Raw genomic sequence first — 24,234 nt, 5'->3', positions numbered from 1 at the left:
AACATTTCAAATTTGCTTCAGGAAACAAAAAACTCCTCCAAGAACTCCCCAAAGAAGGAGAGTTTCCTGAAAAGGCTTCCACTAAAAACTTGTCGCTTTTGAAATCAGCAAAAAAATACAGTGTGTCCATAAAGTCATGGTGCACTTTTGATGCCATTTCTCTGGCCCAATCATATCAGACCTGTTCATGAGGAGAGATAACAAGAACCAATCAAGCAACACAAACTCATTTAAGCTGTTGCTGAGCTCCCAGTCAGATTAACCCCTGATAAACTGAACTCTGATTAATACACTGCCCAATCTGAAACATCATGCAACCCCAAGCTTATGCCAGCAGTGTGGTTTAACATGCCAGTCGAGATGTGGACGGTACAGATGAAAGTTCAGTCTGTTCTATGGATCACTAAATTCAAATCCGTGACCAAAGTGCTACGTGACTACCGAAAAACGAAGAGCCACCAGATAGGAATAACATTAGTCGGTGGGATAAGCAGTTGAAGGAAACCGGCAGTTTGGTGGAGAAACCCCATTCTGGTAGGCCATCAGTCAGTGACGAGTTTGTAGAGGCTATATAGGATAGCTACCTAAGGAGCCCTAAAAAAATCTGTGCGTGCGTGTTCTCGACAATTCCACCTAAGTAAGACTACAGTTCAAAAGGTGTTAAAGAAACGTCTCTGTTTTATGGGTACAAATTGCGGCTGTTGCGTGCTATCAAACCAGCAGATAGACCCAAACGATGCTCGTTTGCAACAGATATGCTTCATGAGATCGACAATCATGAAAGCTTTTTGCAGAAGATTGTGTTTAGCGATGAGGCTACCTTCCATATCTGTAGACATGTTCATCGCCATAACGTCCGAATATGGGCTGCTGAACATCCTCATGCCTATGTGGAGTATGAACATAACACCCCTAAGGTGAATGTGTGGTGTGGCCTGATGCATGGTAAGGTGATAGGCCCATTTTTTTTCGTGGAGTGGTCTGTGACAGCGAACACGTATCTTGACATGTTGGAATTGTATGCAGTGCCACAATTTCCATAAGGAGTCATCTTTCAACAGGACAGCGCTCCTCCACACTACACCACCATTGTTCATGAGTTTCTGGATAGAACATTCCCCCGGCGGTGGATAGGCAGGGGTTCTGTCAAGCCATGGCCACCACGATCCCCGGACCTGATGCCCTTAGACTTTTACTTTTGGGGTTATGTGAAGCAACATGTGTATATTGAGGTTGTGTGCACTCGTTGCTGATTTTTCGCGTTCTTTTGCAAAAATGCTATAAAACCGCAAAAAAAAGCATACAATATGCATCCCATAATTTAGAATGAATTCCGCATGTTTTGTGCACATGATGCGTTTTTTTCCGCATAAAAAAACGCATTGTGGTAAAAAACGCAGCATGTTCATTAATTTTGCGTTTTTTTTGCGGATTTCCCACTATAAAATGCATTGGGAAATATCCGGAAAAAAACGCATCAAAAACACACCAAAAACGCATCAAAAACACACCAAAAACCCACAAAAAACACATGCAGTTTTCTTGCAGAAAATTTCAGGTTTTTCGCTGGAATTTTCTGCAAGAAATCCTGAACGTGTGCCTGAATGTATCAACGACATTAATCACTTAAAACAGAATCACAGACGTTATTCACTCTGTTACACCAGACGTCCTTACCCGTGTGTGGCAAGAACTTTTCTATCGTTTGGATGTGTGTAGGGCAACAAATGGAGCCCACATCGAACTGCACTGAATAAGTATGAAACTGGGAGAGTTTTTCTTTCATTTGGATCAGATTTCACATTTCTATCGTCTTTTTTGCTGTCCAGTGACTAATCAAAAGTGCGCCATGACTTTACGAACACACTGTACAGCGAGCACAATGTCTTAAGATTATTCTATGTGCAGAATTTTGGGAGTTTTGAATTTGTGAGGATGATTTAGAGAGTTTCTGCTTACTTTCCACTCAGTTTCTGCTCCAAAACATCCTCAAAACACTTTGCTAAAGCAAAAACCTACATGCAACTCTAATCTCATGATCAACTATGTTTCTTGTTTGTTGGGTCTTCTCTTCTGCAAATCAAAATTTTATCAGATAACATCAATATTTTTTTCTTTGACTCTCCTCTCTCCCATTTGGTTATGAAAGAGTCACTTTCTAATAATGTATAAGAAGAACTGGCAAGAAAATGTAAACATGAACTTTTTTAAGTCACACAATCCCAGACTATGTGTCCTAGATAGTATGGTGGTCCAGTACTCCCACCTAACTCAATACCCACTGGAATAAGAGGTGGCCTGGTGGTTCCCTTCTCTTCTGATACTGTCTTCTGCACAAATAACCTTTGCATTGGAGTAACTGTAGCCAGAATAGCATTTGCACCTTGCACCCTGTGCCCACCATGTGCACCATGTGTTAAGTGGAAGAGTTTTGAACCCGGGCAAAACCTGTTTCAGTCTGTCAGTGATTGGAGACTGAGACGAAGGTTCACTTTCCAGCAAGACAATAACCCTAAAGGTACCGTCACACTGAACGATATCGCTAGCGATCCGTGACGTTGCAGCGTCCTGGATAGCGATATCGTTCAGTTTGACACACAGCAGCGATCAGGATCCTGCTGTGATGTCGTTGGTCGCTGCAGAAAGTCCAGCACTTTATTTCGTCGCTGGACTTCCTGCTGACATCGCTGAATCGGCGTGTGTGACGCCGATTCAGCGATGTCTTCGCTGGTAACCAGGGTAAACATCGGGTTACTAAGCGCAGGGCCGCACTTAATAACCCGATGTTTACCCTGGTTACCAGCGTAAAAGTAAAAAAAAAACAAACACTACATACTTACCTTCCGCTGTCTGTCCCTCGGCGCTCTGCTTCTCTGCCCTGTGTAAGCGCAGCGGCCGGAAAGCAGAGCGGTGACGTCACCGCTGTGCTTTCCGGCCGCTGTGCTTACACAGGGCAGAGAAGCAGAGCGCCGAAGGACAGACAGCGGAAGGTAAGTATGTAGTGTTTTTTTTTTTTTTACTTTTACACTGGTAACCAGGGTAAACATCGGGTTACTAAGCGCGGCCCTGCGCTTAGTAACCCAATGTTTACCCTGGTTACCGGCATAGTTGGTTGCTGGAGAGCTGTCCGTGTGACAGCTCTCCAGCGACCAAACAGCGACGCTGCAGCGATCCGGATCATTGTCGGTATCGCTGCAGCGTCGCTTAGTGTGACGGTACCTTAAGAATACTGCTAAAGCAACACTCGAGTGGTTTCAAGGGAAACATGCAAATGTTTTGGAGTGGCCTAGTCAAAGCCCAGACCTTAATCCAATTGAGAATTTGAGAATCTGTGGTCAGGCTAGAAGATTGCTGTTCACCAGAGGGAAACATGAAGGAGCTGGAGCAGTTTTGCCTTGAGGAATTGGCAAATATCCCAGTGGCAAGATGTGGAAAGTTCATAGAGACTCATCTGAACTAACTTGCATCTGTAATTGCCACAAAAGGAGGCTCTACATAGTACTGACTTTAAGGGGTGAATAGTTAGGCACACTGAAGTTTTCAGTTATTTTGTCATACTTGCTGTTTGCCTCATAACAAAAAGAAAACCAAATGTTCACAGTTGTATGCATGTTCTTTACATAAACGGATGCAAGCCCTCAAGAAAACAGAGAAATTCCAGGTTGTAAGGCAGCAAAACACGAAAATGCGAGGGGTGTGAATTCTTTCGCAAACCACTATAACATGCAAACCATGCTGCTTATTTTCTTCTGCCCTTCATTTCTTGTTCTGATGTATTTTACTATTTAAGCCACTGTTCTGTACCTGTGTATTATGCTGCTCTTTAATAAAAAGAGATTGAAAAAAGAATATTACAGTGGAATTAAGCAATGTCCATGTTCCCTCCACGCATATAATCTGGTAAATATAATCTTGCTTATATAGCTCAGGATAAAATTTTGATATATTGCTGCAAATTAATTTTTCAAGGCCACTCTCCATGTGTAATGTCATATATAACCCATATAAAACCATATATATATATATAAAGTACTCACAGGTTTTCCATCAGTAGTCAGATTTATTGCACAGCTTCTTGGGTTACCACTGGGGGTAAGAGAGCAGAAACCTTTAATGTCTCTGTAAGAAAGAGAAATGCCTCAGAATATACGGTCATATTACTACAAGAAGACGATTACCGGTACTTTTGCCCGTCACATTCCTCTCCACCTTTGTTATTGCGTGTAGTAGACAGATTTTCTTTGCTAAATTTTGAATAGTTTGTTATTAACGGGTTATTCCCAAAACATAAAGTAATCCTCTATTCTTCGAATAGGTGGTAACATACTGATGCCTGGGGATTCTGAAATCAAGGCACTGGATCCAGATAATTTGGTTCTGCAGAACCCCTTCCCGAAAAGAGCGGTGGTGCGCATGGTGAACCTAATCTCCATTTATTGTCTAAGGGACTGCCAACAGAAAACCACACATAGCACTGAGGAGCAAAGCAGTGGTCAAGCATGTGCACCTCTGCCCCATTCAGGAAATGTATCTGTTCATGTGTTCCAGAGCCCCAATCTCAGGATCGTGGGAGATCTCAGCGGTCAGAACCCCTGGGATCAATAGGTTATTCCCTATCGTATGTACAAAACCCGCTAGGGCCGTGGGGTACTCGGAACTGGGTCGCACGGCTCTTAAAGGGGTGCTCACGGCAGCAGTGACGCGGTCCGTGGCCCTGGGCACGCAATTAAAAGTGATGGATGATGGAAAAGAAAAAAGTTTATATAGGAAAAGGGGATTATTTGTGACGCCACCTGTGGTATTTGGCCAGGGATGGCTGACGCTGCTTCAAGGGACCGCTGGGGACGATGGTAATGCAGCTGGGATGGTTCTGCTCCCCACAGGTGGAGCGGGCCCCATCGATACTGGTACAGTTTTGGTAAGGGACTTGTGGATGTTGGGGTGCAGGACTGAGAGTACAGGAATAACTAGAGGACTCAAGGGTTGCAGTTTCCTTTACTTTTAATTCCTAGTTGCAGGTGCAGTCCGGGGCACAAATCACAGCTGGTAATGGAGATCAGGGCAACTTGGAAGCAATTTCTGAGTCCCCCTAGCCAGGTGGGGTTCGTGGCCTCCCTGCTGCGCTGTTCTCTGGGTGCTTGGTGCTTTTATTTCTCCTCAAGTCCCTCTCTCAGTCTGTCCACTAAGTGAAGTGTGACACCCCAGGGTCCTGGTTGTCACAGTAGCATTGCTTTCCTCATGGGAAGAGTGATGTCACACTTGGAAGCGAGGGAAGATCTTCTTTATCAGGTAAACACAAACATACAACATGTTCACACTCCAGGCCAGAAGGGCGGGCTGTGATCCAGCTTACGGGTGGCTCCCCTATATATATTCTGGTCTGGAGGAAAAGTTAGTCAGTTCCTGTCAGAGAGACAGAGGAGAAGGAAGCAGAGGGGCCGTGCAGCCATGAGAAAATGCTGCAGCTCCTGGATAGAGATAACACAGAAGGAAGAACTTGTCATGAGTGTGGAGGAGAGCGAAGCACAGGAGAGTGACAACTGGGGAGGAGAGCTGCAATTGGGCTACCTGCCTGCAGAGCGCAGATTCCGGTAGCCAGAAGACTGAGGCTCGAGCCACTTGTCATACGGGTTAGTGTCCCACCTTTATGGATGACAGAGAGAACTGTGAGGACCTTGATAGAAGCCATAGGCAGTATGGGACTACACCACAGCGCTAGTAGGAAGGCTTTCAACTCCACCTGGTAAAGGGGACTCTGAACTCGCTTCCAAGCTGGCCGGACCCTGCCTGTACCTGTAATCCGGGACCCTGGACTGTAGCTGCCTGAAGTCTTCAGTAAACCAGGTAAAGAGACTGCAAACCTGTGTCCTCCATTTCTTTATACACTACACACCATCTCCAGCTACACACTGGGAGCCCTGGGGACTCAACTTTACCTGTGGGAAGTAATACCATCTTAGCTGCCATAACATCACCCCAGAGGACCCCTTTAAATAGCATTGGTCCCCACTGACCGAATACCACACAAACTTTATTCAAAACCCCTTTAAGGAAATTACCTTAAACATGGGTGCGCAGTGCCATGGACCGGGTCACCGCCACTGTGACATCCCCCTTTAAGTACCGGACCAGGTACCGAGTACCCAACGGCCCTGGTGGGCGTTTCACAAACACTACCCACATGGCAGGCAGCTTGAGCCTGTTCCAGGTGTCACTCTCTCATGGTGATTCTGGGCTCTCGTTTGTTGCTGTGCTTTCATGTGTCAGCTGGGGCCAGGAGACCTGCAATCTCCTGTCCTCCAGATGTGATTACAGGGCCTGAAGTTCCCACCAAACATGGACTCCGGTGTCCAGTGTTCAGCACTTAATCCTGAGGTGAGCTCAGTCGCAGCTCTTATCCCCCAGATTCTCCTCACTTGCCTCTTCCCCCTTCACGCTCTGCTCTCTCACACACACTAAGACTAAGACTAACCCCGCCCCCAGCCAGAATTTATAGGGAAGTTCCCCTGAAAACCGGGTTAGAGCCCTCCTTCTGGTCTGGAGTCAGGAAAGGTGTTGCATGCTGACTGTGTTACCTGCTAAGGGGATCCCTCTTGCTTCCAGGCATGGCATCACCCCCCCTGAGGAAGGCAATGCCACTGTGGCAACCGTACTCCTGGGGTGCCACATATGAATCGGGGATAACTTAACATTTTGGGAATAAACCTTTAACGACCTGTCTAGCTATAAGCAATGACTAGGCAGAGGGATTCATTTATTTTAGTTGTTATTTTTCTGTACAAAGGACGGGCAGATGTTGAAGCTGCTAATAAGAGCAATGGTTCACTATGTTATCAGCATATTGTGCCATGCCAATTCATGCCAATCAATGCTATTTGCATCCAGTTCTTAGGAAAGAGGTTGTCCAGGATTAAACAAGCCGTAGGATAGCACACTAATATGAGATCTAGGGGGGCTGACACTCAACACCTCCACCGATAAGCGAAAATCAGCTCCAGGTGTTAGATCTTTACCAATCTCATATTAATGACCTATCCCACAAGTAGGTCATCAGCTGTTTAATACCAGATAACCCTTTTGTTACAAGTTTTTTTTTTTGCTATGTAATCTGACAGCAGCAGGATATAAAGGTAGAAACCCTGATTCCAGCAATGAATCACTTAGTTTACTGCATGCAGCAGTTGTAGAATCACAGTTTTCTCTGCTGCAGATCGAGCAGAGCTATGAATGCTGAGCTGTGTATAACCCCGCCCACACCACTGATTGGCTGTTTTCTGTGTACACTGTATACTGACAGAAATCTGCCAATCAGTGGTGGGGCAGGTCTGGACTAGGAGGCACCAGACACCTAGTCCCTGTAGCGATAATCTCCTGCTGATAAATACTGACATTATTGAAACAGCAAAACACAGCCCAGTAAGTGATGCATCACTGGAATACAAGTCTTTCCCTTCCAGTCAATTAACCATCTTATACTCCCTCAAAGGTCAAAGATCTAAAAGTTTTTATTCCATTTTTTGTGTTATACATATTAAATATTCACAGTTAACGAAATATAACACTGAGTCTATATAAAAATGGCAGTATTTAGCACATGTTGACCTCCACAGCACAATGTTGCTATAAAGACTTCACAGTTGATTGGTTCTAACATTGTTGCGGTGAATATTTTGTGGCCTTATTACTGTCAGCAGTTATTATTACATTTAGAGAGTAGAGGACACCCACACACATTTACACGTAAGTGCAGCACTATGACATCTGGAGTAGGCCCATTACCGTATTTTGCACACAAAGCTAAGTAATACTTCCAAGGCCAGACAATCGTGTCTATTCACATTATCAGATTACTACATTAGCCCGTAGAATAAAAAATTGATATAGCTAGCAAAGAAATTATTTTATTTATTACCGTCCTACCGTAATGGGGTAAGAAACATTGACGAAGACTGTATAAAGTTCACCATTATCACGTTGCCTTACTGTAGTTGATCTCAAGGATTGCCAAGAGACATTGCTTTGGCTTGGTTTAGTCCATCAATTTCAATTGAACTATTCTATTTTGCCAAAATGTTACACAATGGGTCGGATTGATTAATCCTGCACAGACAGGATAAACATATACTTCACAATCTGAAGATAAGCTAATTCTATCACTATGGCTCATGCTTCATTATCATTTTGGGGCTTCTTCAGACTCACTATGGCTCATGCTTCATTATCGTTTTGGGGCTTCTTGAGACACACTATGGCTCATGCTTCATTATCATTTTGGGGCTTCTTGAGACACACTATGGCTCATGCTTCATTATCATTTTGGGGCTTCTTGAGACACACTATGGCTCATGCTTCATTATCGTTTTGGGGCTTCTTGAGACACACTATGGCTCATGCTTCATTATCGTTTTGGGGCTTCTTGAGACACTATTGTCTAACTTTACAATGCCTAATTATTATTGGCTAAATTTTAGACCAATTTTTCTGCACCCAAATTTTGCTACAAGTGAATCCACAAAACAAAAGAGCGAGAGGTGGTCAGGTTACCAAAAGACGTTCTTATCCCAGTGTGCCCAGAACCACATTCTGTAAGAAACGTCAAGGTGTTGGTGCGCCACCTGGTCAATGGTACAATACTCAACGAATTATGAGTAACCTTGTATTGGAGATCCATGGTACACAGATCACAAATCAGTTTCCGGCTCCAGAAATGAGCCTTCATCAGGTGTCTGTTACCTCTTGTCCGGAGTCGAGAAATGGTTTGCGATGTGTACCGTGGACTTACAATAAAGGTAACTCATAATTTGGTGAATATTATACCTTTTTACCGGGTAGCATATCGACACCTTGTAATTTCTTCAATCAGTTACCTGCCTCTTCTCTAAGCGACTTCTCTTCCGATGCCGTCTCTGGTCCCAGAGGTGAAGTTAACTCTTCACCCACCACCTTCTATTCTACCTCCTGAGCTCCACCTAAATTATATCTCTTCCTTTGGAAACGCGTGTCCAGATCTAACACATTGATAGAGCAAAACTAACTCTTATTTAAAAGTTTCTGGGATTCAGTTTACAGCTTAGGAGAATAGAAGAAATACACAGACTGTTTTCCAACAATCTCCAGGGTCTTTTATTTTATACCCTTAATGAATATAGGCCTCCCAACTCAGTCGGAACCTCTCAAAAGTTCTTTTTTTTCATTGTGTGTTCTTTCCAGCTAAGCCACATGTTTCCTGGAAGGCCATATTCCCTTTCATGAATAAGCCCCAAACACCGTTTTAAAGTATATATAAAAAAGGTTAAAAAATACTTGCAAAAAAAAAAAGTCAGATGGTACGTGGATGTATACAACTCAATGGAGCTGTTCACCCATTTTTGTTTATTTTAACAGATTCTTGTTTTAAAAATGGATGACAAATGGAAGGCTTTCATTTTTGCAATTTAGCAAACTCTAAGTCGGTCTTGTAAACGTAGCCTAATGGGCTTCCAAGTTTCAGCAATAGACAACTTTAATTTGTGGAGCCCATCACCTGCTGGAGCGGACAATAAATATGAATTAATAGTTAATATATTAAATCAATTTTAAGATTTTATTTAAAAAAATGTGTTCAAAGTTGCTTTTCCTTTAACATAACAAAAGAAGGAGTAGATACCTCCGGTTTCCCCTGTTGCTCCGGTGCCTCAGTTTCTCTGTTTTCCGCCAATGTTTGTTGGCAGGGCTACAGCAGTGACATGCTGTGTGCAGCCAATCACTTTCCTCCACAGTCTTATGCTGTCCATCTCACCATGACCGCTGAGCCCAGTAATTGGCTGCATACAGGATGCTACAGCTGCAACCCCGTCAACAAGTGCTGGTGTGAAGCAGAGGGTGCGCAACACTGGAGCAGCACGTGCAACCGTAGGCAACCAAGGCTCGCATTGAACTCCACCACTATTACATAGATGATCTCACCTGTTTTCAACAATGCCATTAGCAGAGATATAGCATGGGCTTGTTGTATAATTGCTGTCTGTATCCCATGAACAGGACAATAGAGCTGAGGAGTTATAAGTGCAGTCGAGATGAGCTGAAACGACAGAAGATAGTAACATAGTTAGCAAGGCCGAAAAAAGACATTTGTCCATCCAGTTCAGCCTATATTCCGTCAGAATAAATCCCCAGATCTACGTCGTTCTAAAGAACCTAATAACTGTAAGATACAATATTGTTCTGCTCCAGGAAGACATCCAGGCCTCTCTTGAACCCCTCGACTGAGTTCGCCATAACCACCTCCTCAGGCAAGGAATTCCAGATTCTCACTTCCCTAACAGTAAAGAATCCTCTTCTATGTTGGTAGAAAAACCTTCTCTCCTCGAGACGCAGAGAATGCCCCCTTGTGACCGTCACCTTCCTTGGTATAAACAGATCCTCAGTGAGATATTTGTATTGTCCACTTATATACATGGTTATTAGATCACGCCTCAGTCATCTTTTTTGTAGACTAAATAATCCTAATTTTGCTAATCTCTCTGGGTATTGTATTACCCCATCTCCTTTATTAATTTTGTTGCGCTCCTATGTACTCGCTCTAGTTCCATTATATCCTTCCTGAGCACTGGTGCCCAAAACTGGACACAGTACTCCATGTGCGGTCTAACTAGGGATTTGTACAGAGGCAGTATAATGCTCTCATCATGTGTATCCAGACCTCTTTTACAGAAGATAAGGTATAAGAATATGCTGTGTTACTGTTGTCACATCTATCATATTTAGAGGTTTATTCACCTGGTATAATTTAGCATTTGGAGAATATCTATTTGTCTCCACTGGATCAGAGGTAGCCTTAAATTTAACAGCAAATGTTTCAGCCGAGCGCCGGCACACTGCCACCATCTGGAAAAATGTGGCCTTGTTAGCTATTTTTGTTCATCATAGTAAAATATTTTTCTCTGAAAGAATGTTCCTCCCTTGCCCAGTGGCACGTGCCTCCTAGGAGAGCTAATTACCCAATACAGCAATGATTGAACCATTAATGAGCCTTGAAACTTTACCAAGGATAAAAGCCAAGCCAGAAACTAATATACAGATCTCTTGTTTTGGTCCTCATCAGTGTAAAGCAAAGTCTGGCTGGTTAAGTTTGACATCCCAGAGGCAACTGCAGGGAACTGCTGGCCCTCTATTACACAGACCAACAGTCTATAGAGTCTGATTAGCACATTATTAAATATATAAATTAGCTCTCTCATAAAATGAAAGAAACTATCTCATAAGTGCCACCTGGGGGAGGAAGCTACAACTATGGTAACTGTAGTTAGTTAGTTTCTTTCATTCAGCAAGAAAAATAATGTGCATACTTTTCTTCCAAGGAGAGCTACCTATAATCAATGTATAAAAACTCCATGTGACCCTAGGCTATGGCTATGTGCATACGGAGTCATGCAGGCACCAAGTTTTCCCATGCGAAGACCCTTCTTGAAAATGGTGGTCATTTTGCTGAAGAGTCTTCGATGGTAGTCTTGTCGTTGTTCTTGTGGTTTCCTCCACCGCCATAGTCTTTCTCTCTATACTGTGAGGTCTAGGGAGCAGGCCATGTCTCAGACTAAGCTGCCTGAATAATGAGCATGTCACTTCTTTTAACCTCTTCAGGGATTCTGAACCCTGATAAAGTTAAAAAAAAGTGGCATTTGTAGAGCTTTTTAGGCGGATTCTGCCTGCAAACGACGTTGGATGCACATGCCCCAAGTATTCAAGAAACCACCAGGGAGGAAAGTGAAGGTAGACCACAAGTGGTGTGCACAGGATGTTAATGTCAGACCCCAATCATGTTCTGCCCTCTTTGTCAATTTTTACCAACCTGAAATTGGTCAATTTGGCAATAAAGTTTGGAAGTCAAACGATTTCACAAATACCCCTATAAATGGTTTCAGAATACACTAAGGAACAGACTTTTCCATTTTCTGAAGGGTTATAAACCTCTATTATTGCAGAAGCCTGAAAGCCCTTGAGATGCACGGAGGATTGTCTGCTTCACAAGAAAGGGAATCGTTTTTATTTAATTGATTTCCCCGTATAATTGTGTCCATGGAGCAGATGAAGTGAGATACTAAACACATTACATCAAGAGAACAAAGCAAATTCCTCATTCCGGGGCCTGGTGAAGGAATGTGAGGTGCTCAAATGAAATATGTTTTTATTTTTGTCCATTTTTTCTGCAATTCTTTCTTTATTTACGATATATATTTCTTACTTTTATATTCTTTGAGCTCATGTCACAGATGAGCTTCTGCCTTGTTCATGTAACACCCCTTTAGGGCTACCACGGTACACTGGGTGTTATGGGGGGTCTCACCTCTCCAGGGCGCAGTGCCTCCACCCGAATCTTGATTGGAGTTTTCTCTCTGGGACTGCAGAAGGGCTATTATCTTCTGCCAGGGCTGATTCGGGAAGCCCCTGCCACTCTCAGTACACACTCACAGGGATCAGGAGTAAAACAGTTTAACAGGTTTATTGCTATGCAGCATAAATTAGATGGATTTAAAAGAATAACATGAAATACAAATAACTGTGCTCTGTCAAGGTCATATACACATCTCACTCTAATTCTACTTCAACCCTGCAAGTATAACGTAGTAGGGTTTTTTTGTTTGTTTCTTCTAGTTTAACTCAGTCCAAACGTTGGGGCCCAGTTGCTGCAGATGCAGGCGCGCAAATTAAAACAGTTGGTGCACTTAGACGAATATAACTGGAAATAGTCTGGGCTGTAATGTACTCACTGTAAATAACGCTGGTAGGACCACAAGTCTCAGAAAGTCACTCACGGCACGTCTCTAACGGTCGGATGGTTCTCTGGACACCAGCTGGGGGCGACCGGATTCAGTCCTTTATACGGTGGGAGTGCAGGCACAACTCTCCAAGTTCTTGCTGCAACTTGCTCCAGAGGGTAAAACAAAGTCGCACTCTCTCCAGCAACACGAGTATATCCGGGAGGACAGCAACCCTGCAGCATGGGGCCAGGCAAGTCCCCCGTGCTCCATCTCTCCCAACAAAATACCACACTCTTTTCTTCCTCTGAATTCTTAGTTTCACTTTCTCCCCAGCTCCTGCCTCCAAGTCCCTTCTCCTCCAATCCAAGCTGTGTCATCTGACTCAAACAAGGATCCCTGGGAATTGTAGTCCAGGGGTCCTTGGGAATTGTAGTCCACTGCAGCTCAGAGGAAAATCTGCTAATGTCTGTAGGTCCTGGTATAACAGCAGCTGCAAAGCTCTTCTTAGTGTCTGTAAATCCCAGTATACCAGTAGCTGCCCTAACAGTTCCCAGTGCAGGTGTTACACTCACCCCCTGGTGAGTCATTGAAAGTGTCCCATCACGACATGAGGACTCACCACCTGAAACATGAATGGGGGTTAAAGCATCCTGACTAACACCAAATTTACATGCACGCAAACCACCTCCTGGACACATAGGAGATACTGGGAAATAAGGCCAAACAGATTTTGAATTAAAGTGTATCAGCCGGGGGACCTCAGTGGTATGTCCCATTCTATCATAGGTCAGCATCTTGGGTGGCCTAGTGTCCCGTTTGGGACGAGTGTGTACTGAGGGGGCCCCCTCCTCAGCTCCCGACTCTTGTCGGTCAAGAACGGGCTCCTCCAGGTGGATCTCTTCATTTAATAAATGTCCCTCTTCTGAACTCTCCCCCAATGGTGGGCAGAGCGCACTTGCCTCCTGACGAATGTCCTTTTTTTGTGCTTCCACTTCAGAAGTCTGGTTTTCAGGGCCCCCCCCCTATGGGGCATGGGTCCTCAGTCCACCTGTAGCTGCTCCATTGACCTTCAGATCCCCATTCATCCCCAGACTCGCTGTCACTTCCTTCTGAAGCAACTCCAGGCTGGGGTGGTTGTTGACACCTACGACTTCTCCTATTGCATGGAAGGTTTGTATGACCTCCTTGGGTTGGCAATGGCGGTAACAGGATGTTTTTTCCCACAGGCAACAAATGGTGTCGATGATAGGTTTTGACAGCTCCACTCCCTTTCTCGGGCTTCACTCTGTAGGCCGGGACACCAGGCAGCTTCTCCATCACCACATAAGGGTCAGTACACCACCGATCAGCAAGCTTATGCTTCCCAGGAAGACCTAGAAGTTGGATAAGAACTCTATCTCCAGGCAGTAAAACTTGTTCCCGAACTCTACAGTCGTAGCGAGTCTTATTGCGCTTCCCTGACCGACCAGAGGCCTGCTCTGCCAATCTGTATGCTTTTTCCAAATCTTCTTTTAGCTGGGACACATATTTTAAATAGGTCTTCCCATTAGAATTTTCAAAGGATGTCCCAAAACTAATATCCACTGGTAGCCGAGCTTTTCTTCCAAACATGAGAAAATAGGGCGAGTATCCCGTTGACTTATTTGTGGTGCAATTGTAGGCATGAACCAACTGACTCACATGCCTGCTCCATTGTCCCTTCTTCCTGGGATCTCAGCAATGCCTCCACTGTAACATCCCTTTAGGGCTACCACGGTACACTGGGTGTTATGGGGGGTCTCACCTCTCCAGGGCGCAGTGGCTCCACCCGAATCTTGATTGGAGTTCTCTCTCTGGGACTGCAGAAGGGCTATTATCTTCTGCCAGGGGCTGATTCGGGAAGCCCCTGCCACTCTCAGTACACACTCACAGGGATCAGGAGTAAAACAGTTTAACAGGTTTATTGCTATGCAGCATAAATTAGATGGATTTAAAAGAATAACATGAAATACAAATAACTGTGCTCTGTCAAGGTCATATACACATCTCACTCTAATTCTACTTCAACCCTGCAAGTATAACGTAGTAGGGTTTTTTTTTTGGTTGTTTCTTCTAGTTTAACTCAGTCCAAACGTTGGGGCCCAGTTGCTGCAGATGCAGGCGCGCAAATTAAAACAGTTGGTGCACTTAGACGAATATAACTGGCAATAGTCTGGGCTGTAATGTACTCACTGTAAATAACGCTGGTAGGACCACAAGTCTCAGAAAGTCACTCACGGCACATCTCTAACGGTCGGATGGTTCTCTGGACACCAGCTGGGGGTGGCCGGATTCAGTCCTTTATACGGTGGGAGTGCAGGCACAACTCTCCAAGTTCTTGATGCAACTTGCTCCAGAGGGTAAAACAAAGTCGCACTCTCTCCAGCAACACGAGTATATCCGGGAGGACAGCAACCCTGCAGCATGGGGCCAGGCAAGTCCCCCGTGCTCCGTCTCTCCCAACAAGATACCACGCTCTTTTCTTCCTGTGAATTCTTAGTTTCACTTTCTCCCCAGCTCCTGCCTCCAAGTCCCTCCTCCTCCAATCCAAGCTGTGTCATCTGACTCAAACAAGGATCCCTGGGAATTGTAGTCCAGGGGTCCTTGGGAATTGTAGTCCACTGCAGCTCAGAGGAAAATCTGCTAATGTCTGTAGGTCCTGGTATAACAGCAGCTGCAAAGCTCTTCTTAGTGTCTGTAAATCCCAGTATACCAGTAGCTGCCCTAACAGTTCCCAGTGCAGGTGTTACATTCATTTAACAAAAATGATATAAAGCATAGTGTGCACATATATTTCCTTTACTACCGTCATTGTCACTGTGAAGCTGAAGAGAAAGAACTAACATACCGTATTTCCCCAGCTTCACTTATTCATCCTGCTCTCCTGTGCCCTCTACTCCTGCTCCACACTTCGGAAAGCTGGTCTTTTACCCAGGCCAAAAGTTTCCAGCCCCCTGAAAAATCTACCAAATGGTTGATAAGTTGAGTCGCCCACAGGGCAATGGGGATACTCGGTACCGGGTCTGGTCTCTCATAAAGGGGATGTCACGGTGGCTGTGACCCGGTCCGTGGCCCTGGGCACTCAATAAAAGGGGATAAGTCTTTAAAGGGAATTTGGTAATAAAGAGTTTGTTCGTGATGCCACCTGTGGTGTTCGGTCAGTAGGGACCGACGCTGCTAAAAGGGGTCCTCTGGGGTGAAGTTGTTGCAGCAAGATGGTGACACTTCCCACAGGTGAAGCGGGGTCCTCAGGGCTCCCAAGATGCAAGGGAGGGATAGTACTTTGCCGATAAATTAGTGGAGGACACAGTGTTGTAAAGTCTTTACTTGGTTTACTGATGGTAGTGGTCAACCTCAGTCCAGGGTACCAGGTACAGGTGTAGCTGTTGTCCGGCCGGCTTGGAGGCAATAGGCATATCCCCTTTTCCTGGTGAGGTCCATAAGCCTTTCCTAATTGCGCTGATTTGTGAAGTCCCTGCTGCCTGAAACTTGCTGGCAAGGTACTCCTTTCCTCTCCTATCCTGGGACAGATGTCTGCACGGTGGGCAGTGTGAGATGTTTTACAGAGTCTCTATCACGACCCGGGCTCTTAAGATACTACTTCACCTCAGACTTGGAGTGGGCAAGTAATGTACAGTCTAATGCTCTCTGGTTCTGTCGTGCGTCCTGGAGGGCGACACGACCTCGGGCTCCCGGTGCCCGGCTTCTGCACTCTGGCTCTGAGGGTGCCCGGTCACAGTTCCCCTCTGAGCCCCTTTTGCTTCAATGTGCTCCTTCCCTCTTTGGCTCCACTACTCTCAACCCCTTGGGTTCTCCTCCTCTCCCAGAGCTGCAGCTCAAAGCCTAGTGTATGTATACACAAGAGCAAGAGCACAACAATCGAGGTCACAGAGTGTGCGACTGAAACTGAGCCCGTGTGGGAGGGGGCCCACCGATGCAAAGTTCACCTGGATATGCATTCTCTCAAGAACATGCCATGTGGTGTGGGAGCAGAGGAAGGTGAAAAGAATCATTTGTTTCTTTTTAAAATGTTGTGGACATTATATCAGGATGGCATACATTATGCCAAGATGGCAGACATTATACCAAGATGAGGACATTATACCAAGATGTAGACATTATTCCAACATAGCAGGCATTATTCCAAAATCTGGGACATTATACCATTATACCAGGATGTGGACTTTATACCAGGATGGCAAACATTATACCAGGATGAGGACATTATACCAGGAGGATGTAGATATTATTCCAACATAGCAGACATTATACCCAAATCGGAGACATTATACCAAGATGTGGACATTATACAAGTAAGGCGGACTTTATATCTGGATGGCGGACATTATAACGGGAAAGCAGACATTATATCAGGATGTGCATATTATACCAGTATGGTGGACATAATACCAGCATGGGGGACATTATACCAGAGTGAGGGACATTATACCAGAATGGGGACATTAAATAATAAAGTGGAACATTTTATCAGAATGGATAACAATATAACAAAATAGACAACAAAACAACAGAATGGGGGATATTATACCAGAATGGGGACATTATAACTTAAAGGAGACATTATATCAGGATGGTGACATTATACCAGAAGGGGGGGCAATATACAGTCATGGCCGAAAGTGTTGGCACCCTTGAAATTGTTCCCAAAAATTAAGTATTTCTCCCAGAACAAAAACATAAAAAAAGCAAATTGGACATAATTTCGCATTTAATCCCCCAAAAATAACCCTACCAAAATTCTTGGCACTTGTCCAAAAATGTGAATAAATAGCTTTATTTCAAGCATGTTGTGTTTGTTCAAACTGACCTGTGGCAAGTAAAAGGAGTGGGCACTATGACTATCACACCTGAAACCAGATAAAATGGGGAGAAGTTGACTCAATCTTTGCATTGTGTGTTTATGTGTGCCACACTAAAAATGGAGAACAAAAAGAGGAGAAGAGAACTGTCTGAGGACTTGAGAACCAAAATTGTTGAAAGATGTCAACAATCTCAAGGTTCCAGGCCCATCTCCAGAAATCTTAATGTTCCTTTGTCTACGATGTGCAGTGTAATCAAAAAGTTTACAACCCTTGGCACTGTAGCTAATCTCCCTGGACATGGATGGCAGAGAAAGATTTTTGAAAGTTTGCAACGCAGGATTGTCCAGATGCTGGAGAAGCAGCCCCAATCAAATTCAACAAAAATTAAAGCTGTCTTGCAGGCTCAGGGTGCATCAGTGTCTGTGCAAACTATCCATTGACATGTGAATGAAATGAAACGTTATGGCATGAGACCCAGGATGACCCCACTGCTGACACAGAGACATAAAAAAGCTAGACTGCAGTTTACCAAAATGTATGTAAGTAAGCCAAAATTCTTCTTAGAAAGCATCTTGTTGACAGATGAGACTAAGAAAGCTTTTTGATAAAGCACATCATTCTACTGTTTACCGAAAACGGAATGAGGTTAACAAAGAAAAGAACACAGTACCTACAGTCAAATATGGTGGAAGTTCAAAGATGTTTCGGGGTTATTTTGCTGCCTCTGGCACTGCTGTTGGGAGAAGGCACCTTTCAAATATGAGAGACTTGGAGCATTTTGCAACAGATGAGTGGTCCCAAATTCCAGTTCAGTTATTACAAAGCGTGTGCATCCAAATATCAAGTTGAGGATGCCAACAATTTTGTCTGGTCCATTTTTAAGGTTTAGTGTAAAATTATGTCCAATTTGCCATTATTGCTCTTTTTTAATGTTGTTCCAATATACATGAAGGAAATAAACATCTGTATAACAAAACATGTGTAACTGCAATAACATTCTGGGAGAAATAACCACAGGTTCTCTTTGGAGGGGTTGTCGGGGCTTGGGACAAAAGTATGTAGTCACACTATGTGACCGCAGACAGCTGAATCGTGACAGCTAGTGGATGCCCACTCTGTCACGATACCTGGATATTCCCGTTGCGAGCGGACGGTCACGTGACAACGTCTATGTGATTAGCATATTTGTGATCATTTGTGACCACTCTCTCATTCAGGATATTGAGGAATCGTGACAGTTCAGTAGTCTGCAGTCACATAGGGCGACTTCAGTCTTTTGTCCTAAGCCCCAACAACCCCTTTAAGAACATCTTAGAAACCTCTATCTTCATATTTGTATTATGGGGTTAAATGTTCTTCACATGAAGGCTGCATGTTATCATCATTACCCAACGTTTATGGGTATATACCTATTTATTCTGGCACCTAAAGTCCCTCTTTTTGCAAAGATACTCCTTACTTTTGCCCCAAATTTCACTGTTTCTTGGCTTTTAAAATTCTCCCTCCTTTTTGACCTGAGAAATTTAATGAAATTGAAACCATTAATCTAAGACTCCAGTATATATATTTTAAACTTTGTAGAGCCTGGATGCTTAGAGATATACATTTTTTCTACTGTTTACTAATATTTACATAAGAAAAGAATCACACTATGAACTACAAGTGTTGCCTTTCTGCTGCGCAAAAAAAAAAGGAATTAACGATTAACTTCCTCCACGCTACCAAGGTGTTTACTGCTCCATGAGCCCACGTTTCTGCAGACTGCTAGCTCCAAGCCTTCCACCAGGTGGCACCACAAAGCTGCCATATCAATACAATATATTTCACATTGACAGCTGGGTGAAATGCAGAATATAGAAATGTTTGTTCTATGTATTGTTCCGTTATATTAAGGCTGCTGACCACAGCTCGTCCTCGTTAAAGGACCGTCACACTACCTATTGTGATCCACTCTGCGGTGCTGGGGACTGACTCTGTTCCTCCTTTTCCAGGTGTTAGGCGCCATAGTTGTATTATAACAGCCTACTTTATCCTTTTCCTATATTGGTCTGTACTATGGTCTATATATAGGCACCATAATCTCACATTTGATGCCTTGCTATCCTCCATAATTGCAGACTGATTGCTGTGTATAATGCCCTGTGGTTTGCTAATGAGCCTGTTCTTTATATGCATTATTATTACTTTTACTTATTTATTTACTGCACGGTATATGTTCATTTTGTTTCTGTCTTGGCTTTTGTCTATTTAATGGCCAATGTGAACATTCTCCTATTTTGCATGAACACCTACTTAAAGTCCAGTTCATTTTTTTGGCTAAGATTCAGGTTTATGCATTTAGTACAGGTAAGGGTTTGGCCTCCCTTTCTTTGAGATAGGCATTGCATTTATAAGGCTTTCCATTTTCTGGGTATGGGGCCAGCGTTAGGGGCGGGTGAGCTAGGCATTTTCCTAGTGCCCCCACTTCCCCAGGGATTCCCAGCCTTTGGCATGCTGCAAATGGCTGCACACCAAGTGGCTGCTATGAGGTCCATGAGTCATGGGTACCCGCTGCCAGCTTATCGCGCATTCAACTTTATCAGCATCATATATGCAGATACAGTTGCAATCAATGATGGAGGAGAGAGCATCAGGTGACGCTTCCTGTCCTATCATTCCCCCACCATGCTGAGCCGAGGAGTGGAGCTGCTGAGTAGATGCGCTGCAGAGACCAAAGCAGTGGGAGAATGGGGAGAGGTGAGCATTGCATTTATATATTCATAAATCAGTGAGTAAATGGTGGGCATAATACTAGTGGAATATGGAGTGTGAATTATAGTATACAGTATAAGGCTGTATTATACTCTATGGGACTGCATTATACGCTATGGGGGCTGCGTTACATTCTATGGGGGCTGTGTTACATTCTATGGGGGCTGCGTTACATTCTATGGGGTCTGCATTACACTCTATGGTGGCTGCATTACACTCTATGGAGGCTGCATTATACTCTATGGGGGCTGCATTACATTCTATGGAGGATGCATTACACTCTATGGGGGCTGCGTTCCACTTTATGGAGACTGCATTATACTCTATGGGGGCTGCATTAAACTCTATGGGGGCTGCGTTACACTCTATGGAGGCTGAATTATACTCTATGGGGGCTGCATTATACTCTGTGGGGCTGCATTATACTCTATCAAGGAGAATGGGACGTGCATTATATGGTGTACTATATGGGGGCTGCATTATACTCTATGGGGCTGAATTATACTCTATGGGGATAATGTTATATTATTTGGGCTGCAATATACTCTATGGGTTTGCATAATATGCTGAGGGCTACATTATACACTGTCGGGCTGCATTGTTTTCTATGAGGCTGATATTATACTCTATGAAAATTAAGGGGGGAGGCAGGGATGAAGAAGACGTCTGTTGTGAATTCTGCTCTTGGGTTCCCTCCAGTGGTTGTTGGTGGGAATGCAGTTGTCTCTGACTCGCAGTCCTGGCCAGGTGTAACGGATAATTACAATTCTGACTGGGATATTTAGGTGTGCTGGATCCTTTAGCACTTGCCAGTTGTCAATGTTTCTTTGGAAGTGTTGGATCTCTGCCTGGCCTTTCCTGCTTATCTGCCAGTTCAGCAAAGATAAGTGTCTGTTTCTTTTCCTGTGGCACACATGCAGTGTGCTTATTTTCAGTACTGTTCGTTTGTTTTTCTTTTGTCCAGATTAGACTGTGTCTGTGTTTTCTCAGTCTGGTTGGTTTCACTGGAGTTGCAGATATACGCTCCTACATCTTTAGTTGGATGTAGGAAGTTTTTGTATATTCTGCTGTGGATTTTTTGAAGGGTTTTAATACTGACCGCACAGAACTCTGTCCTATTCTGTCCTATCTAGCTAGAGTGGCCTCCTGTGCTAAATCCTGTTTTTTCTGCCTGTGTATGTTTTTTTCCTCTCCGACTCACCGCCAATATTTGTGGGGGGCTGTCTATCCTTTGGGGATTTTCTCTGAGGCAAGATAGTATTCCGATTTCCATCTTTAGGGGTATTTAGTCCTCCGGCTGTGACGAGGTGTCTAGGTGTGTTAGGTACACTCCACGGCTACTTCTAGTTGCGGTGTTAAGTTCAGGGTTGCGGTCAGTATAGTGGCCACTTTCTCCAGTGAAAGTTCTCATGCAGCTCCAAGGTCACCGGATCATAACAGTACAACTGGCCAACAATGAGTTAAATGCATCTCAGAAGAAGGGAAGGAAGCTCTTGAGCCATTTTTTTTTCTCCAGTCTGTTTTGTGTTCTCTTCCCTCTGAATATCTGGGTGGCTGAGGAGCCTGGTGCAAGCATGAATGTTCAGGAATTAGCTTCTCGTGTAGACCAGCTTGCTGCTAGGGTGCAAGGTATTTCTGATTATATTGTTCAGACTCCTGCTTTAGAACCGAAGATTCCTACTCCTGATTTGTTTTCTGGTGACAGGTCTATATTTTTGAGTTTTAAAAACAACTGTAAACTGTTTTTTGACCTGAGACCTCGATCCTCTGGTGATTCCATTCAGCAGGTAAAGATCGTAATCTCCCTGCTGCGTGGCGACCCGCAGGATTGGGCATTTTCCCTGGAATCTGGGAATCCGGCTTTGCTTAATGAGAATCCTTTTTTCAGGCTTTAGGACTATTATATGATGAACCTAATTCTGTGGATCAAGCTGAGAAGACCTTGTTGGCCCTGTCTCAGGGTCAAGAGGCGGCAGAATTGTATTGTCAGAAATTCAGAAAATGGTCTGTATTGACTAAATGGAATAATGATGCTTTGGCGGCAATTTTCAGAAGGGGGCTTTCTGAATCCGTTAAAGATGTTATGGTGGGGTTTCCCACACCTTCCGGTCTGAGTGATTCTATGTCTCTGACCATTCAGATTGACCGACGCCTGCGGGAGCGCAGAACAGTGCGCTCTGTGGCGTTACCCTCAGAGCAAATTTCTGAGCCTATGCAAGGTGATAGAATTCTGTGGCGACGCTTCTCATGTCATTTCTGTCTGCCCTAAGCGGACAAAGAGGATCGCCAGTTCTATTACCATCAGTACTGTACAACCTAAATTTCTGTTATCTGTGTCCTTGATCTGCTCATTGTCATCATTTTCTGTCATAGCGTTTGTGGATTCAGGCGCTGCCTTGAATTTAATGGATTTTGAGTTTGCCAAGTGTTGTGGTTTTCCCTTGCAGCCTTTGCAGAACTCTATTCCTTTGAGGGGCATTGATGCTACACCCTTGGCTAGAAATAAGCCCCAGTTTTGGACACAGGTAACCATGCGCATGGCGCTAGTCCATCCGGAAGATTGTCGATTTCTGGTGTTGCATAACTTGCATGATGTTATCGTGCTGGGTTTTCCATGGTTGCAGGTACATAATCCTGTGTTGGACTGGAAGTCCATGTCTGTGACTAGTTGGGGTTGTCAGGGGGTTCATAATGATGTTCCTTTGATGTCAATCTCCTCTTCTTCACCTTCTGAGATTCCAGAGTTTTTGTCTGATTTTCAGGATGTATTCGATGAGCCCAAGTCCAGTTTTCTTCCATTGCACAGGGACTGTGATTGTGCTATTGACTTGATTCCAGGCTGTAAGTTTCCTAAGGGTCGACTTTTTAATCTATCTGTGCCTGAACATACCGCCATGCAGAGCTATATTAAGGAGTCTTTGGAGAAAGGGCATATTCGGCCATCTTCTTCACCGTTGGGAGCGGGGTTCTTTTTTGTTGCTAAAAAAGATGGTTCCTTGAGACCCTGTATAGATTATCGCCTCTTGAATAAAATCACAGTCAAGTTTCAATACCCTTTATCTTTGCTTTCCGATTTGTTTGCTAGGATTAAGGGAGCTAGTTGGTTTACCAAGATTGACCTTAGAGGGGCATATAATCTTGTTCGTATTAAGCAGGGTGATGAATGGAAAACTGCATTTAACACGCCCGAAGGCCATTTTCAATACCTTGTGATGCCATTCGGACTCTCTAATGCTCCATCTGTTTTTCAGTCCTTCATGCATGATATCTTCCGGACTTATCTTGATAAATTCTTGATTGTATATTTGGACGATATTTTGATTTTTTCCAATGATTGGGAGTCTCATGTGCAACAGGTCAGGATGGTATTTCAGATCCTTCGTGACAATGCCCTATTTGTGAAAGGGTCTAAGTGTCTCTTTGGGGTGCAGAAAGTCTCTTTTTTGGGCTTTATTTTTTCTCCCTCGTCTATAGAGATGGATCCGGTTAAGGTTCAGGCCATTCATGATTGGATTCAGCCCACATCCGTGAAGAGCCTTCAGAAATTTTTGGGTTTTGCAAATTTTTATCGCCGTTTCATTGCTAATTTTTCCAGCGTGGTTAAACCCTTGACCGATTTGACAAAGAAGGGCGCTGATGTGGGGAATTGGTCCTCTGCGGCTGTCTCTGCCTTTCAGGAGCTTAAACGTCGATTCACTTCTGCTCCAGTGTTGCGCCAACCGGATGTTTCTCTTCCGTTTCAGGTTGAGGTTGACGCTTCTGAGATTGGGGCAGGGGCCGTTTTGTCTCAGAGGGATCCTGTTGGTTCCTTAATGAAACCGTGTGCCTTCTTTTCCCGTAAGTTTTCGCCTGCTGAACGCAATTATGATGTCGGCAATCAGGAGTTGTTGGCTATGAAGTGGGTG

At 44.1% G+C, this 24,234-nt stretch overlaps 1 protein-coding gene across 1 annotated transcript in view; it reads right to left on the bottom strand.

Moving 5' to 3' along the window:
• Nucleotides 1-24,234, bottom strand: part of IL2RB (interleukin 2 receptor subunit beta) — an 87,804-nt gene that overhangs the window by 38,243 nt on the left and 25,327 nt on the right. The window contains exons 3-4 of the mRNA XM_069736852.1: nt 9,946-10,060; nt 4,038-4,119 (exon numbers count right to left, since the gene is read on the bottom strand). Coding sequence (XP_069592953.1) covers nt 4,038-4,119; nt 9,946-10,060 — 197 coding nt within the window. The remainder of the gene's footprint in view (nt 1-4,037; nt 4,120-9,945; nt 10,061-24,234) is intronic.

The sequence above is a fragment of the Ranitomeya imitator genome, chromosome 8 (genome assembly GCF_032444005.1).
Source record: "Ranitomeya imitator isolate aRanImi1 chromosome 8, aRanImi1.pri, whole genome shotgun sequence".
NCBI classification, from domain to species: Eukaryota; Metazoa; Chordata; class Amphibia; order Anura; family Dendrobatidae; genus Ranitomeya; species Ranitomeya imitator.
This window is presented reverse-complemented; position numbering and strand designations above follow the sequence as displayed.